The 12,595-nt window shown below is 41.0% G+C and overlaps 1 protein-coding gene and 1 long non-coding RNA gene across 4 annotated transcripts in view; one reads left to right on the top strand and one right to left on the bottom strand.

The window, feature by feature from the left end:
* The window catches only part of LOC310848919, a 222,257-nt gene extending 221,610 nt beyond the window's left edge, over positions 1–647 (top strand). The window contains exon 2 of the long non-coding RNA XR_014566691.1: positions 534–647. This is a non-coding gene — a long non-coding RNA (uncharacterized lncRNA). The remainder of the gene's footprint in view (positions 1–533) is intronic.
* Positions 648–5,218: 4,571 nt separating this feature from the next.
* DGKH (diacylglycerol kinase eta) overlaps positions 5,219–12,595 on the bottom strand; it is a 97,696-nt gene continuing 90,319 nt past the window's right edge. For all 3 annotated transcript variants that reach the window (XM_083748381.1, XM_083748380.1, XM_083748382.1), the window contains one exon: positions 5,219–8,762. In XM_083748381.1, coding sequence (XP_083604507.1) covers positions 8,673–8,762 — 90 coding nt within the window. In that variant the 3' untranslated portion in view covers positions 5,219–8,672. The remainder of the gene's footprint in view (positions 8,763–12,595) is intronic.

The raw sequence follows: 12,595 nt of genomic DNA, 5'->3' as shown, positions 1-12,595 counted from the left end.
GCGGAGACTTGGCGTCAAAGAACTTCTTTGCTGGAAGAGGTTCAAGAAACGCCCACTGACGGATTCTGCTAGCGACTGAAACAGCCACGAAGTGAAGGGCTCTCCAGACAGAAAAGGTTTAACCAGGCAACCTAGCCAGGAGTGGCGGCAACTTACGCACGAGCAACCCCTATAACCATTACAAAAACTGTCCAATACCCTTTTATCTCTCCCTATGCTAAAAAGCAAAAAGACTTCCAACCCGAAGTAATGTAGACCTGAAGGAGAGTCTTCACCCCCATCCCTCAGCCCAGACGCTTCAAAAGTCAAGTGCATACTTGGCAAATGCAAAATTCGTGCACACTGTTTGCGTATTTGTCAGGAACACAAATCCATCTACTGAGACATCTGAACTTCTTGTAGAGGAAGAAGCCGGCCAAGGTACATTTTGCACGCCATCAAAGCCCTTTCCCCTTTCAGTTATTCTCTTATAAATAGCTTGTGGCTGGGAGGAGAGGGTAAAACCAGTGAGGTTCCTCACACCTATTTTAAAGTTGCAGCTTCCATTTTTTATCAGTACTATATCTGTCTTAAGGAGCAAATACTGTTTCTGTTTTTTAATAGACTAATTGATAAGACTCATGTTTAAAGCTAACCAGGTGCACAATGTCTTTGCAGGACTGGAGTAACGGCAAAGTGATACGTTTAACGTTGACAAAATTATAGTTTCATTTCAGCAGACTTTCAGAATATCGTTTCCGATAAGGAAACTGCTGTTACTGTCTTTTTACTCTTATAATGTTGTTGTTATTTTGTAGTAGTTGTTATGATTCTACTATTATAAACTAGGGTGATATTTAATGCAGAGTGGAGCAGCTGGAATTAATAGACCAAACTTTATCATGTTCATTCCTTTCATTGGATTTACTCTGTGTAAAACATAGTTGAGTACCCATCCAAATTATATAAGAAATCAGCATACTACATTGCACACATGCAACAAAAGCTTAAACTGTTACAGTCAAACCTCAGTTCCCAAATGCCTCCGTTATCGTACATTTCGGCTCCCAAACACTGAAAACCCGGAAGTGTTCCGGTTTTTGAACGTTTTTCAGAAGCCAAACATTTGACGCGGCTTCCGCTTGAACGCAAGAAGTTCTTGCAGCCGATCAGAAGCCGCGATTCGGTTGTGGAACATTTCAGAAGCCAATTGGGCTTCCGGAATGGATTAAATTCAACAACCGAGGTTTGACTGTTTTTCCCACCGCAAATATCTGTTCTAGGGGAAGAGAGTACAACTAATCTTCCATATAATTAATTCAAAGTTCAGAGGTAAAAAAAGTATGTGAACAACAGTTGCTTCTCAACTAACAAATTAGTGCAGTTATTTGACCCTGACAACAGAGAGTGACTTGGGAATATTTGTCTTAGACTCTTACGCAGCTAGTTTTTGCCTGCAGGCATCACCTCAAGCAAAATGTCCCCTCAACTTCGACTGCTTCCCCTCACTGCCACGAAGCCGTGCATATCAGGTTCAACTATGGGGCCTTTGCAGCAGAAATTTACACTCCATTGTGCAAATTTTCATCTAAATAAATGTATGGTGATTTACTTCAACTGTTTGGAGGGTAGCTACCTAGAGAACCAAGATTTATTTACACCAGCCCCTTCCACATCATACGTAGCACAGACAGAAATTAATACATAATTATAAAGAACTCAAGCATTCACTTGTTTACCAGAGCCTACTTGTTTTCTTCAGAGCAAGTTGAAGAACTGGATATATGCAGATATATAAAGTTATCACCACAAATACATACATGCTGCAACCACCACAAAGCATAAGTAAACTACAACTCTGTCCTGAAACAACATTTCTTTTTTCCTCTAAACTGCTACTTGACAACTGAGAACAACATCAATATAGCTGGTTGCTTTCTATTTTACTTACAGGCTATGATTTTTAAGTTTTTTTCCAACCACTGTGACAATTCTGAAGAAACCCTTTCACAATACTAACAACATTTTAAGACATAGCGTTAAAATCAGTGTTCTTCATTTCCCAATTTTATGGGAAAGTCCACTAGCTTTCCTATATGTAAAAGTCACATATCTGTCTTTTTAAAACACAGAACTATTTCTTTATTTTAAAAAGCAGAAAAAATAAAATAAAATTCCAAATTACTGTATTTTTCCATGCATAAGACTATATTTCCCCCAAATTTTTTAAGTTTAAAATTGGAGGTTGTCTTATACATGGAACGTTGCAATTATTTATTTCTTAATTTTGGCTCCAAAAAACAGGGGTTGTCTTGTACATGGGGGTGTCCTATACATGGAAAAATAAGGTATATTTTTTAGGATTTCCATATTTTAAAAAGTAAAAATGTGACTATAATCTTTGAAGACCCTCTTTTAGCAAAACACCTGTCAATGTGATTGACAATTACATCTCGGTGAAGACAAAAGCATTGATTGTCAAGGGTATACACTGACTGCACAACAAAACGGTGGTGCTGGTTACTTTTTCTCAAAAGAGAGAATAGAAGCCATGGACTTATCTGGGGAATATAAGGAATATAATCAGGAATATAAGGAATATAAACGGCACTAGGCTAGCAGGAGAAACATGTTGTCTGTCCCTGGAGATATCAGTGGATTGTCTCCAATGTTAATCCTACTCCAAGTGCACCCATTTAAATTAATGGCCACAACTAAAAGGTCCATTATAATGAGTCTACTCTGACTAGAAGTTAGTTGGCTACAACCCAAACCCACAGTCTTCAAGGGAGGAGGCTGTGCCACTTTTAGTTTTGATGGTGGAAATCCATTTACTTTGTGTGTGAAGACCCCCAAGACCTCCCAAAGAAAGACATAGTTGACACCAATATTAGTTTAAGGCAGCCATCCCCAAACTCGGCCCTCCAGATGTTTTGGGACCACAACTCCCATCATCCCTAGCTAACATGACCAGTGGTCAGGGGCGATGGGAATTGTAGTCCCAAAACATCTGGAGGGTTGAGTTTGGGGGTGCCTGGTTTAAGGTTATTGGCCTAATTTGGGCCACAGCTTTATTGATTACAGAATGTGAGCGGTTTGCTTAGCCATTGGTTCGACTTGCTCCAGCAGGGCAGCACTGACAACAGCAGAAGTCAGTAAGAGTAAACATACTGGGGGAGCATTGGTCCTACCACAGACACAACCTCACCCCAAAATGCTCCCAGGTGCTGTGGCATGGCCCTAACCCCTGGAAGGGGATCGGACAAAAGCACGGCGAGCACCTGGATTCCTTTAACGGAATACCCTATCTCACATTGGGAGGGGTACGTGTGATAACCTCCCCTCCACCTCACCTTGAACCAATGCCTAACTGCCAAACCTTACAAAGTTGTGACGATTTGCTACGCGGCAAGCGAAACCCAAGTGGCACCAGCCAATCCGCCAAATGGGCAAAATTCATACTGGGCCCCTGTCCCCAAAACAGACAACCCACGACGGCATAGCAAGGTCATGGCAAGGGAGGGTGGGCGGGTGATCCGATGCACGAGGCGCTAAGAGGAAGTGCGACGCAACGTGCAGCGGTATAAATAGGTCCCCCGGCTGCAAATTCTCTCAACCTAATGGCCAGAATTACCCCAGCAACCGAGGGACCCAATCAGGTTGTTGTGGCTATCCAATCACTCCCACCCACACAAACAGTGAAGTTGGTCTTAGGGATCTCACCGCAACATGTGCCCTCTGTGAAGAGGACACGATTTCTCTCACAGAATTTAAGGGGAGCCCTGAAAATGAAGCCCAAACCTTTCTGCATACATAGTCTAAGATTGGGTTCCATTTCTTAGTGATGCTATAATCCAGAAGCTGTTGGTTTTTTTTACATTGTTTCCACATGTAATGGAACACCCACTAACTATTTATAAAGTTCTTAACACACTCAAAATGCAACCAAAGATAAAATGGGCTCTTTATCAAGGATACCTGTCTGTAAAAATATCATTCTTTTAGTCTTTAAAAGTTCTGTAGTGGATTAAGAGCACGGATCTTTCTTGGTCTCAGTGCCAAAACAAATATCTCTAGTATCAAATCTCAGTATACAAAGTGCTTATTGTACAAGTGTTAATACGATAGACTAGTGTTGATGCACTAAAAGATACCCCTGACCGTTAGGTCCAGTCGCAGACAACTCTGGGGTTGTGGCACTCATCTCGCTCTATAGGTGAAGGAGCTGGCATTTGTCCGCAGACAGCTTCCGGGTCATGTGGCCAGCATGACTGAGCCGCTTCTGGCGAACCAGAGCAGCACATGAAAACACCATTTACCTTCCTGCTGGAGTGGTACCTATTGGTCTACTTGCACTTTGACGTGCTTTCGAACTGCTAGGTTGGCAGGAGCTGGGACCGAACAACAGAGCTCACCCTGTCATGGGGATTCAAACCGCTGACCTTCTGATCGGCAAGCCCTAGGCTCAGTGATTTAGACCACAGCGCCACCCGCGTATCTGCTGATGCACTACACTTATTTAATTTCAGCACATGAAATCAGTGGGATCTACAAGTGCCGCAATGGCTGGATTGCCAAACATCAACAGAACCCACCAGCAGTGAGGTGGGGCCCTGGATCTGCCGTGGCAACACTGGCGCAAGTCCTGTTTGCCTAACTGGGCAGCAGCAACATTGTGGCCTCAAGGGTGCACCAGGAAAGAACCCACCTTGCCCCAACCTCACTGCTGCCCCACATCCATCCCATCCAAGTAAGTAGCAGTGTCAGGAGGGCAGCTCTTACCCACTGGACACACCATGAACAGACCCTGCTCGGCATTTTTGGCAATTCATTGGTTGCAATTTTAATATATAGTTCTATCTTAGCCATTTGCCCCAACCATGTATTCCATAAAGTCTGAATGCACACAAACACACACAAGCCTTTTAACGTAACTAGTTGACAGACCTGCCCACCATCTTTTGCCTATATAAAAATGATGCATATACAGCTATAAAGAGTGATGGACCTTCACAGTGCAACTATAAACATTAACAACTGAAATCAATATTAATTCTAACTTTTTATCTCCTATGACATACAATATAAACTCTTGTTTTCAAGGTATAGTTTAAATGAAATAATAATTCTGTATTTTATCCTTCACCAATACATTAAAGGGATATGTTAAATGTTAAACTGGCCACCTGCCTCTTGGACAAAATAGAAGGCAACAGCCATACCCGAACAAATTTTTATCTAGATATCTAAGAAGAGAGAATGTACATAGGGTGAGGATTTAGTGCAGCTTTCATGAAGCGGCTTGATATTTATTTCCAGTTGAAAAGCAAAAAGCATATAAAAGATTCAGCTATCTGCTGGCAACAGTGGAATGAATCCATGGAATGAGGGGAAACCATGCTTTGTGAGAATTTTAAAATAAAGTTTCAAACTGCAAACAATGGGGACATTCTATTTCAAATACTGTACTGAACATTCATTTTTTAAAATTTATTTTTTAAATGCCTTTCTGTATTTTTTAAATGCCCATGCATTCTTTGCTTCCCTAAAATTGTATATTGATGTTCCATCCAGAAGGCATGAGGGTTATATAACCAAATTGTCATGACCAGATTGATCATAACTAAACCTTTCCCTTCTATGTGGTGTTTCTATGTAACCCTTTCAGATACTGTTGAAAATTTGTGTTTCATTTTGTTCAGAATCAAAAGAAGGCATTGTACATTTTAAAGGCAATAGATGCAACATTTTGAGCAAATAGAGTTACAACAGATTAATTCTAAACCAGAATGTCCTTATAGGCAGCAATACTATCTGACAATTGGTACAGATGTTGAGGAAACAATGCACATCAGTTTCTGCTTCATCAATACATCAATCATGTCACTTTGCAAACCATCTTTCCATAACTCTCTTTTACTATGCATGTGTCTACAATGTCCTCCTAACTCTACGTCCTTAAGGGAAATATTTAGTATTGGTGATAGTCATCCTGTTTTACAAGATTTCATCTTTGGTATGTGATAGTTTTATATACCGTATTTTTCGCTCTATAACACGCACCCGACCATAACACGCACGTAGTTTTTAGAGGAGGAAAATCCATAGGCATGCCACCCGTAGGCATTCCCTCCATAACACACACAGACATTTCCCCTTACTTTCTAGGAGGAAAAAAGTGAGTGTTATGGTGCAAAAAATACAGTAATTTTCATCTAGGCTTTACAGACTTCCTTCCTATTCAGATGGTATTCAATTCACTTCATTAGCAAAGATTGCTCTCCCTCTGTATCCATCACATGACACTGATGCTGTTTTCCAAAGTTAAAGTGAATAAAGAAAGCTTTTCATGTGTTAGTCTGTGTGGACATCAAAGTTCCCACAGAGATCTTTGGAGCAGAGCCAATATAAAAAGCCTAGAAAATTTTCCGTGTTAGAAATCTACCATTGTAATTGTAATCACCTGCTGAAAATGTTGTCGTCTTTTAAGAGTCTAAAATAAAGAAATCAGTGAAACTATAAAAAGATGTAGTAATGTCAGAGTTGTGGATCTCTGCCAAATAGGCTGGCTCTCTTCAAGGGCATCTATGTTAAGAGTTCACATTTAACCCCTTACGTGCCTTTGTGGGCAGGTAAGACAAAGTTTGAGAGAACCAGTGCTATCATTGGAAAAGTAAACAAATTCCTGCTGTAAGTTATCGTAATTCAGTAAATAACATTAATGGTGAATCTTACGTTGACCACCGTAAAACTAGAAAATCGTTAGTGTCTGTACTTTTGAGCTATACAGTATATTTAAAAAAATAGCTAAAATTTCACAACAATGAAGAAATAACAAGTTTCATCTTAATATAAAAGGATGCTTCAAGTACTTCTCCTTTTAAAAGTATACGCAACAAAGAATTTGTCCATACACTGTTAGCACAAAAGCACAACATCATTTTGAAAACTGGATGCTGAACGCTGTTTTTGTGGAGCTCCACCTAAGCTTGGTAGAAAGTCCAACTTATTTGGAGTGATAAAATGCTACCATAATTCTGATGAGCAATAGCTGCTATCTGAGCTGATCAAATTTCTTTCAGAAGCTATGATGGATCACATTCAATTGTAGCATGGCTCAGGATTCCCCATTGTTGCTTACTGCCACTTAAGCAGAAGGGGAAATCATGACATGTATCAGAATAGATATTTTGTCCTCTATTAGGTACTGTCTTTATGTTCTTCATTGCTGGACAATATTTAATTATATCACACCAGTCAATTTAGGACCTATTACTTGACACTGGTTATTTTTAATGTGAAAAGCTTAAGCATTCACCTGAAAGAGCTCTGCCTCAGCTGAGAAACAAATAGAAATACATTTTATATTATTTTAATAAAGGGATTAGAATTTTTAAGACAGACAATTCTTAATCCATTTTACTAGTCCATTTTAACAAATACACCGATAAACAGGCTTCACGCATATCCCAGGAATGAAGTATTTCTAAAGAGGATAATTTCTGTACTAAAAGAAGTATTTGCTTAATATTTACAGGAAAGACATCGCTTGTGGTGATAAACTGAATATTTGATATGCTCTGTAATTTTTACTGATTCCATTAAAAAACACATAATCAAGCCCTGATATTCAAATAATTGGTCCAAGTGTGCCTTCAATATGAAGTAATTTTAGTTCTGTGAACATAATCAGGTTGCTACCACTGAATTAGCAAACATCCACCTTGCTCTGAGTCACAATACTGCCATGCTTTGAAGTTTAAATACTCAAAGTAAGCTAGCAGTTGCCTTAAGAGAGGCTGTAAGAGATAAACATTGCATATTTTATAGCCGATAAGAAAATATTCAGATAATTCTGTTTCTTGGGAGTAAACTCATAATATTGTGAGGTACCAGCCTTTTAAAAATACTATTAAGTTACTTGCAGCCAGAGGACATAAACTCTCCATTATATTTAATATACATCCCATGCTGGAGAATAGCAGAGATGTTTACAGCACGTTTAGGGTACGAACGACGTCAGAAAAAGCCTTCAACCAACACAAGACACAGAATAGTAATAAATTAAACCTTATTCCAAACCGATATAAAAGTTGTTCAAGTCTGTAAAGTGTCAGGTGTGTCATGCAACAAAAAGGACAGTTCAGGCAGGCAAACCAAGCATTACAGTTTGCACTCACGGTATACAGCATGATGGCTCCAGCCTGATTTCTTGGTCAGAGACAGAAGAGGAGGGAGGTTGCTGAGGTTATCAGCATTGCCTGAAAAACCCACCGGTAATCAGTCCCTCCAACACATTGGCAAGTGTTTCCAGGCCTCAGGAATTTTTCAAACCTAATGCTCTCACGGCATTAAGTTATTTGTTGCAGTACTGAGAAATCCCATGTATGTAAGGAAAGCCATCCGGTCTCGATTGCCCTTTGCTAGATAACACATAAGATACCCAGCCCAGATTTCGGTCAAAAACTGACATTTTAAGAGCTGTTCTTCGCAACGTACTTCACAGCAACGTTAGGCCCACAAAACCTTCCAGGGACTCCCATTAGGCTCTTTTTTCAAGCAATGCCCCCAACACAATCCCTCGCACGCCACATACTGACACTCACACATCTGTGCAGAAACCTACAGAGAAGGCAATGCGCCTCCACGGCTTTGCATAAACAGCCTTTCTTCTTCAGAGGCCAGCAATAGAACTATACTTCAGTCAAAGGCAAGGTCCGGCCGAGTTCTTTAATTCCCTGAAGGATTCGCTTCATATGACCCACCTTCGTGATCCCCAGGTCCTACAAGACAAGGAGAAGGGAAAGGTCAGTCACAAGAGTTTGCTCACAGGTACCCAATGATCTTTTAACCTTTAACAATGAGGACCGGTTCAGATGGCCAGCAAAGGGGGCAGGTTTCCAGGAATGATCCTACCTCTAGTCAAAAGCACAGGGAAAGAGCAAGGAACCCATAATAACCCCCCCCCCAACCATTGCTACTGTGCTAATCATGTAATAAGCACCAGTTCCCATGACTGATGACACATGACAGAGTTCTTAAAAGCAATTCCTGCAGCCACGCAAATAATAGTGATGATACTAATAATATGAATACAATGGTTTAAGAACAGCTTCATTTATGAACAACTTGGATTAAGAACACTGCAAACCCAGAAGTAGGTGTTTTGGTTGGTGAACTTTGCCTTGGAAGCAGAACACGTTGAGTGTGTTCCATTTGTAAATTGAGCCCCCCGCTGCTATGGGAAAGCACGCCTTGGTTTATGAATGCTTTGGTTTAAGAACAGACTTCTGGAATGGATTAAGTTCGTAAACCAAGGTACCACTGTACTACTACTACTACTAATGTAATTTCCTGAACAAGGTGTATTTCTAAATACAGTGGTACCTTGGGTTGAGTACTTAATTTGTTCTGGAGGTCTGTTCTTAACCTGAAACTGTTCTTAAACTGAAGCACCACTTTAGCTAATGGGGCCTCCCACTGCTGCTGTGCCACCGGAGCACGATTTCTGTTCTTATCCTGAAGCAAAGTTCTTAACCTGAAGCACTATTTCTGGGTTAGCGGAGTCTGTAACCTGAAGCGTACATAACCTGAGGTACCACTGTATTAAGATGTAAAGACAATTTTTGTAATTTATTCCGAATAGATTTAGATAACGTTACTTACCTGCAACAAGAATGCAAAAAATATCTAATAAACTCATGGGACATTTAAACAGGAGGTGTCTCGATATATCCAGAAAATGTTAACCTCTGGGGGAAGAGCTGCATATCAGCATTAGAGAGCATGCTTTGTACAGAGGCTCAGACCCCCCTCCGACCTCCAGGTGGGGCAGTCCATTTAGACAACAGTGGTCAAAGGCCTGGATACGATGCCTTATGAGGAACGGCTAAGGGAGCTGGGCATGTTTAGCCTGGAGAAGAGGAGGTTAAGGGGTGATATGATAGCCATGTTCAAATATATAAAAGGATGTCACATAGAGGAGGGAGAAAGGTTGTTTTCTGCTGCTCCAGAGAAGCGGACACGGAGCAATGGATCCAAACTACAAGAAAGAAGATTCCACCTAAACATTAGGAAGAACTTCCTGACAGTAAGAGCTGTTCGACGGTGGAATTTGCTGCCAAGGAGTGTGGTGGAGTCTCCTTCTTTGGAGGTCTTTAAGCAGAGGCTTGACAACCATATGTCAGGAGTGCTCTGATGGTGTTTCCTGCTTGGCAGGGGGTTGGACTCGATGGCCCTTGTGGTCTCTTCCAACTCTAGGATTCTATGATTCTATGATTCTAAGATGGATGAATGGTCTAATAGTACAAGGCAGATTCCTACGTTCTACCTCCACTGTATCCTAAATGTTATGACCCACAACAGATTTTTCTGCCCAAGACACCTCAGAATTGTCTTCTATTATGTTTATGTCCCCCCCCAAAAAAAAGCCCAGTTTAGGTCCCTCTCTTTTAATATCTGGTGGAACGAATCTCTTGACTGGCAGAAATGACAAGGTCCCTTCAGAGAACAACAGGTTTCCCTCTATGTGTGGGAAAAGCACAGAGACTTTGATGTGTTTATTGCGTTGTGAACACCCAAGTTGGAAAGCCCACATTTCAGAATGTTAAGTGTCACTTTTTCATTACACGGAGATCGTCACGAAGCTGCTGGGATTAAACGAGTATCCTAACAAGGGATACAGCTGGTGAGCAGAGGATATGGAGAAAAGCTTCCTTCTGAGAAGAAGTCATTACAAAGTGTCTACCCAAAATCTTGCCTGATAAGATTACTCCAGAAATTAGTTCCTTCAACTCAACTTCCAAGGCGGATCCTTTTTAAGGAAGTGCTCCGAATAATCCCCCTAATCAAATATTTTGTAACGATCAGCAACAGACAATGAAATTTATACAGTATGCCCACCGCTTGCATGCATTTAACCCGTCTGCATTCTGCTTTACACATCTTGCAATAAAATAAAATAAAATAAAATAAAACAAAATAAAATAAAATAAAATAAATAAAATAAAATAAAAAAATAAAAAATAAAATAAAATAAAATAAAATAAAATAACAGGGGTAGAAAGGGGGCAGGTGTCCAGGAAATTATTGTTGGCAATGCCTCCAAATTTCACCTAATGTGTTTTGACCATACACAATTTTGGCCTTTTCAGAAATTGCAGATGGGATCTTTTCCATAAAAATAGTGTAACAAATTGAACTAGGTTTGTGGGATGGAAAAAAGGAAACAGTGCTTGAATGCTTCTTCTCATTAACCTCCTACCCAACACAGGAAAAGCGAGTCTCTCACAGAGAAGCCTTGCACAAAAACTCTCCCTTGCAATTGAGGCTACTTCCCATTACTGAATTATCCTTTATGTTCACCCCAACTTGAATGGCAGTGGTATACAGTTCAGGGATGAATGTGCCATGCCATTTTCTTGAACATGTATTTTGGAACAAAGAAGACCTGTAACAGCCTGAAGCATATGGTGTAGTGGTTAAGAGCGGTGGACTCGTAATCTGGTGAACCGGGTTCGCTTCCCCGCTCCTCCACATGCAGCTGCTGGGTGACCTTGGGCCAGTCACACTTCTCTGAAGTCTCTCAGCCCCACTCACCTCACAGAGTGTTTGTTGTGGGGGAGGAAGGGAAAGGAGATTGTTAGCCGCTTTGAGACTCCTTCGGGTAGTGATAAAGCAGGATATCAAATCCAAACTCTTCTTCTTCTTCCAAGACTCAGTCCTAGTGACCCTGTTCTATGGGTCCCCTCCGCCTGGGGCCTGTTCTCAAGATTTCTTTGTGCTCCTGCCAACCCCATCTCTGGGATCCCACACAGACACATGGCTTACCATGTCATGCAAAGCAGTCCATTAACTTTAGAAGTACTGCAACCAAAATATGGACCTGGGTGGCGCTGTGGGTTAAACCACAGAGCCTGGGGCTTGCCGATCAGAAGGTCAGCGGTTTGAATCCCCGTGATGAGTTGAGCTCCTGTTGCTCGCTCCCTGCTCCTGCCAACCTAGCAGTTTGAAAGCACATCAAAGTGCAAGTAGATAAATAGGTACCGCTCCGGTGGTAAGTTAAACAGCATTTCCGTGCACTGCTCTGGTTTGCCAGAAGCAGCTTAGCCATGCTGGCCACATGACCAGGAAGCTGTACGCCGGCTCCCTCGGCCAATAAAGCGAGATGAGCGCCGCAACCCCAGAATCAGCCACGACTGGACCTAATGGTCAGGGGTCCCTTTAATTTTACCTTTAACCAAAATATAATGGGGGTTACTTTTCATAACTAGTTAAAAACTGGACAGCTTACAAACAGAGGGAAATGTCTCAGCTACTCTCTAATGGCAGGATTTATTACATAAAAATACACATGTATATTACCTTTCTTGTACATAACAAATGAGTATTAGTGGAAACTAGGCATTTCCACTAAAATAGTGAAATTGGAAAATGACACGACAATCAGAAGTAATTCTAGATATGTTCATAACCAATAGGAAAGAAATATGATTAAATTAACCAATTATTAGTAGTGTCAAGAGTTGTAGCTTCTTTTTCATTTCTCCTAGGCCTCTGAGGTTTGGATGGCCTCCCCTAGGAATTGAGCCTTTAGGGTGGCAAGCCCTTCCCTTTC

This window comes from Podarcis gaigeae (genome assembly GCF_964106915.1).
Source record: "Podarcis gaigeae genome assembly, chromosome: 7".
Lineage (NCBI taxonomy): Eukaryota > Metazoa > Chordata > Lepidosauria > Squamata > Lacertidae > Podarcis > Podarcis gaigeae.
This window is presented reverse-complemented; position numbering and strand designations above follow the sequence as displayed.